This window comes from Diaphorina citri, unplaced genomic scaffold, assembly GCF_000475195.1.
Source record: "Diaphorina citri unplaced genomic scaffold, Diaci psyllid genome assembly version 1.1 scaffold197, whole genome shotgun sequence".
In the NCBI taxonomy this organism is placed as follows: Eukaryota; Metazoa; Arthropoda; class Insecta; order Hemiptera; family Psyllidae; genus Diaphorina; species Diaphorina citri.
Genome location: NW_007377634.1, coordinates 308,339 through 312,286, shown reverse-complemented (window position 1 = coordinate 312,286; position 3,948 = coordinate 308,339). Strand labels below are relative to the sequence as shown.

The window sequence follows — 3,948 nt, the reverse complement described above, 5'->3', positions numbered from 1 at the left end:
GTAAGTTGGAGAACTTTTGCAATAAAAGAAAACAATATAAATTCAAGAGTTTATTTTAATTTGAATATAAAGATATAATATAATAATGAAATAATATGGAATACAATTTAAAGGTAGGTTCAAATAACTATGACCTAGCACTCAGGTGACAATCTAACCAAATCTGACTTAGGGCAGGGACAACAGGGGTATTTATACCAATGGCTTTCACCTAGAGGTATTTTAGATATGTAGGGTGTTACCCACATAACCCAACCTTAGTGCAGGGACAACTGTAGGTATTTATACAAGTGGCTTTCAACTTAAAGGTATTTCAGTAATGCAGGGTCCTACCCACATAACTTGACCTTAGTGCAAGGACAACAGATGTATTTATACTAATGGCTTTTACCTAGAGGTATTTTAGATATGTAGGGTGTTACCCACATAACTCGCTCCTGCTTGCTCCCCTCCCTTTCCCTTCAACAAGACCTCTCCATGGCTGACATAAGCTACAACTTTCCCTTTGCTGACCACTCTCTCCCCTCCTCTCCCTCCCCTCCCTTATCCCCCGACCCAGTCGATGATCACAGTATGCCGCTGCCATCTACCGGGGCCACCCTGGCGGAACGCCTAGCGGCCTTCCCTAGGAAGCTCAGCATAGCGCACCTCAACGCTATGGCTGACATAAGCTACAACTTTCCCTTTGCTGACCACTCTCTCCCCTCCTCTCCCTCCCCTCCCTTATCCCCCGACCCAGTCGATGTTCACAGTATGCCGCTGCCATCTACCGGGGCCATCCTGGCGGAACGCCTAGCGGCCTTCCCTAGGAAGCTCAGCATAGCGCACCTCAACGCCCACTCCATGCGCCCCACTGACAAGTTCATCGAGTTCCGGGATTTATTCTCAGTATCTGGCTGCGGCATCATCTGTGTTTCTGAAACTTGGCTTGACTCCTCCATTCCTGACTCTGAAGTCTCAATGCTGGGCTATCGGGTCGTCAGAAACGATCGGGTAGGTAGGCGGGGTGGGGGTGTTGCTATCTTCCTCAATGACACATTCTCCTACCAGGTTCTAGCCTCTTCGCCCTCTCAATACTCCGCCACTGCAGAATTTCTAATCTTAGAGGTTTCTCAATGCTGGGCTATCGGGTCGTCAGAAACGATCGGGTAGGTAGGCGGGGTGGGGGTGTTGCTATCTTCCTCAATGACACATTTTCTTACCAGGTTCTAGCCTCTTCGCCCTCTCAATACTCCGCCACTGTAGAATTTCTAATCTTAGAGGTAGTAGTCGAGTCATACAAAATACTCGTAGCTGTTGTATATCATCCACCACGTGTCGGTTCATTGGATCAGTTTGAAGAAGCCTTGGAGTTCCACCTCCCTAACTACCAACATTCTGTTATACTAGGGGACTTTAATGTTGATCTTTCTACCACCAGTCGCGCAAGTGCTCAGCTTCGGGATCGCTTCTCATCGCTTAATCTCCACGTTCTGCCCACTGACACTACCCATCATACGGCCACTTCACACTCTCTTCTCGACCTCATGGTGGTAGGCGATGAAAGAAGTGTAATCTCTCATGGTAAACTTCCAGTCGGTAGCTCGGATCACGATCTCATCTATTTAGTCTTCAACTTATATTCATCTAGACCCCGTCCCAAACTTATCACCTGCCGCAATTTTAAAAATCTCAACCCTGAACTGTTCCTTCGTGATGCCCTCTCTACCGACTGGAACTCGGTCTACTCACTCGATGATATCGACTCCAAAGTTCTCGCTTTTAACAATCTGGTTCTCCATTTCTTCTTCCTTTTCCTCTATTTCTTCTTCCTTTTCCTCTATTTCTGCTTCCTTTTCCTCTATTTCTTCTTCCTTTTCCTCTATTTCTGCTTCCTTTTCCTCCATTTCTTCTTCCTTTTCCTCTATTTCTTCTTCCTTTTCCTCTATTTCTGCTTCCTTTTCCTCTATTTCTTCTTCCTTTTCCTCTATTCTTGTCCTCTATTTCTTCTTCTGCCATTTAATCTTTCTCTTCCTCCTCCTCTTCACCTTCCCTTTTATTTTTATTCTTCCTATTTTACTTTCTTTCCCTTTGCCTCTTCTTTCCTCGGTCTCTTTGCTTTACCTACCAAGATTTCTTGTTGGTTGGTAGATAGGTTACCTCAGTGGCTATTATTCAATTTGCTTATCCAAACAGTAAGATCTCTTCCTCTAATGAGATACACAAGATACATTACCTATATGGGTATATGGGTACATAGGTAGATACTACAAACATAATTATCTATGTATGTACCTATCTACCTACCTTATCTGCATATTATCTCCAACCATAACGTCGTAAATTTTGAATGAATAATTTGGTAGGTAACCATATTATAACCATAACCATGCAGGTAGGTAGGTATATAGTTAGGTAGGTAACTAACATAAAAACAAACACAATATACCTACATACATGATAGGTAACTAACATACCTACATATTATATATTATACACACGAGTACATGGTAGGTCGGTACTTCGGTAGGTATTAACTATGTATGGTACACTGCTTTCTTTGAAACAACTTCCAAGTCAGGAAGTACCTACAAAACCTACATAGATAAGACATTAAACATTAACATCTTGGTTATCTACATGAATGAATTTCTCGTTGCTGATGGTACAGACATTATTTGTTGGGTTTTTATTAGACACCCTATGTATTAACATTAACGGATACGGAAAACGGTAAGAATAATTGCCAGCCTAGCTAGCTTGGTTGGTAGTGCGTCTGCCTTGTAAGCGCTAGGCCGCGGGTTCGATTCCCGCCCGGGGCGGATTTTATCCTGATGGGATAATGTTCGTTCTCGGAACGGCTGGCTTTCTCCTATCCTGTCTTCCTTCTCTCCTCGATTTCGGGACGATAAGACCATAGCAGTTAAAGTTCCCTCTGTCAAACCTCTTAAAAAAAAAAAAAAAAAAAAAAAAAAAAAAAAAAAAAAAAAAAAACAAAAAAAGCTTGAGAAAAGGTTTGAAAACTAGTCGTAGTAAACGTAGTACATAATATATTATGGTATGAGCAGAAAAGTGGTTTTCTCAATAGTCCGTAGGTAGTCAAGTGGTTTTCTGTATTTTCTAGGGCAGAATTTAAAGTACAAAGAAAATGTTCAAATCAGCCCATAAGTATGTATAACCCTCTTGTTGGGGATTTATCATTACACTGTTACCTGCACTCTCTCACCTACTCCATGAATGTAAAGATTTGATGATTCTTTGATGGAAATTCTCTCTACTTCTTCATCGCCTTTTTCCGTGTCCCGGGGTCGTAGTCCATTTGATTTGATGGAACATCTCTGAACAATAAAACCTTCCTGTCCCTTTCAGAGACGCTGCAATGATGTCCATCCGAAGAAAGATCATGGGACAAACACCGGCTCAAATCAAGGAAATCAAACAAGAAGACATCGATCTTCCCGTAACCGAGAAGGATTTCCGGGAAGCCATCGCAAGGTGTCGGAAATCGGTGACCGCTCACGATCTATCCAAATATGATTCCTGGATGAACGAGTTTGGCTCACACTAATCGTCTGAAAGACACCACGAAGTAGAGGCAGATGAAATCGCCTGAGGGTAGAAAGATGAGCTTCCAGATATTATATGAGGGATGGTTGTGAAAATGTGTCAACTAGTCCCCGCCCTCCCGTCCAGATATTGACCATGATCCAGATATTGACATGTTGCTTAACCTCCAATGTCCTGTTGGGGAAAAGATGTATCAAATGACTTCATAACCATTATTGTGTGTCAAACGTAGCTAAATTGCTGGCTTTAAATCTTCTGTGACTACTGCATCTCCTATTTCTCTGTACAACATCAACAGAGGTTTGTACATTTTAACCTTTTGCGGACAGATTCATGTGTCACATGAAATCATGGTTCCGCCATTATGGTAGGAGAAATATAACTTGAATCTGGCGATACGGT

The 3,948-nt window shown here is 42.4% G+C and overlaps 1 protein-coding gene across 1 annotated transcript; it reads left to right on the top strand.

Annotated features, from left to right (window-relative positions):
- Nucleotides 1-573: 573 nt before the first annotated feature.
- Nucleotides 574-3,547, top strand: LOC113466010. The gene is made up of 4 exons (XM_026821057.1): nt 574-1,107; nt 1,263-1,772; nt 2,651-2,712; nt 3,349-3,547. Exons 1-4 carry the CDS (start codon nt 574-576, stop codon nt 3,545-3,547), a joined length of 1,305 nt encoding a protein of 434 aa, XP_026676858.1.
- The last annotated feature ends 401 nt before the right edge of the window (nt 3,548-3,948 follow it).

Bases quoted from the DNA above. Each gene is read 5' to 3' on its own strand.
- LOC113466010 (XM_026821057.1), top strand. From the start codon at position 574: ATGCCGCTGCCATCTACCGGGGCCACCCTGGCGGAACGCCTAGCGGCC. The intron at 1,108-1,262 runs GTTTCTCAATGC...CTAATCTTAGAG, and splicing joins CAGAATTTCTAATCTTAGAG to GTAGTAGTCGAGTCATACAA. The intron at 2,713-3,348 runs GTAAGAATAATT...TGTCCCTTTCAG, and splicing joins ATTAACGGATACGGAAAACG to AGACGCTGCAATGATGTCCA.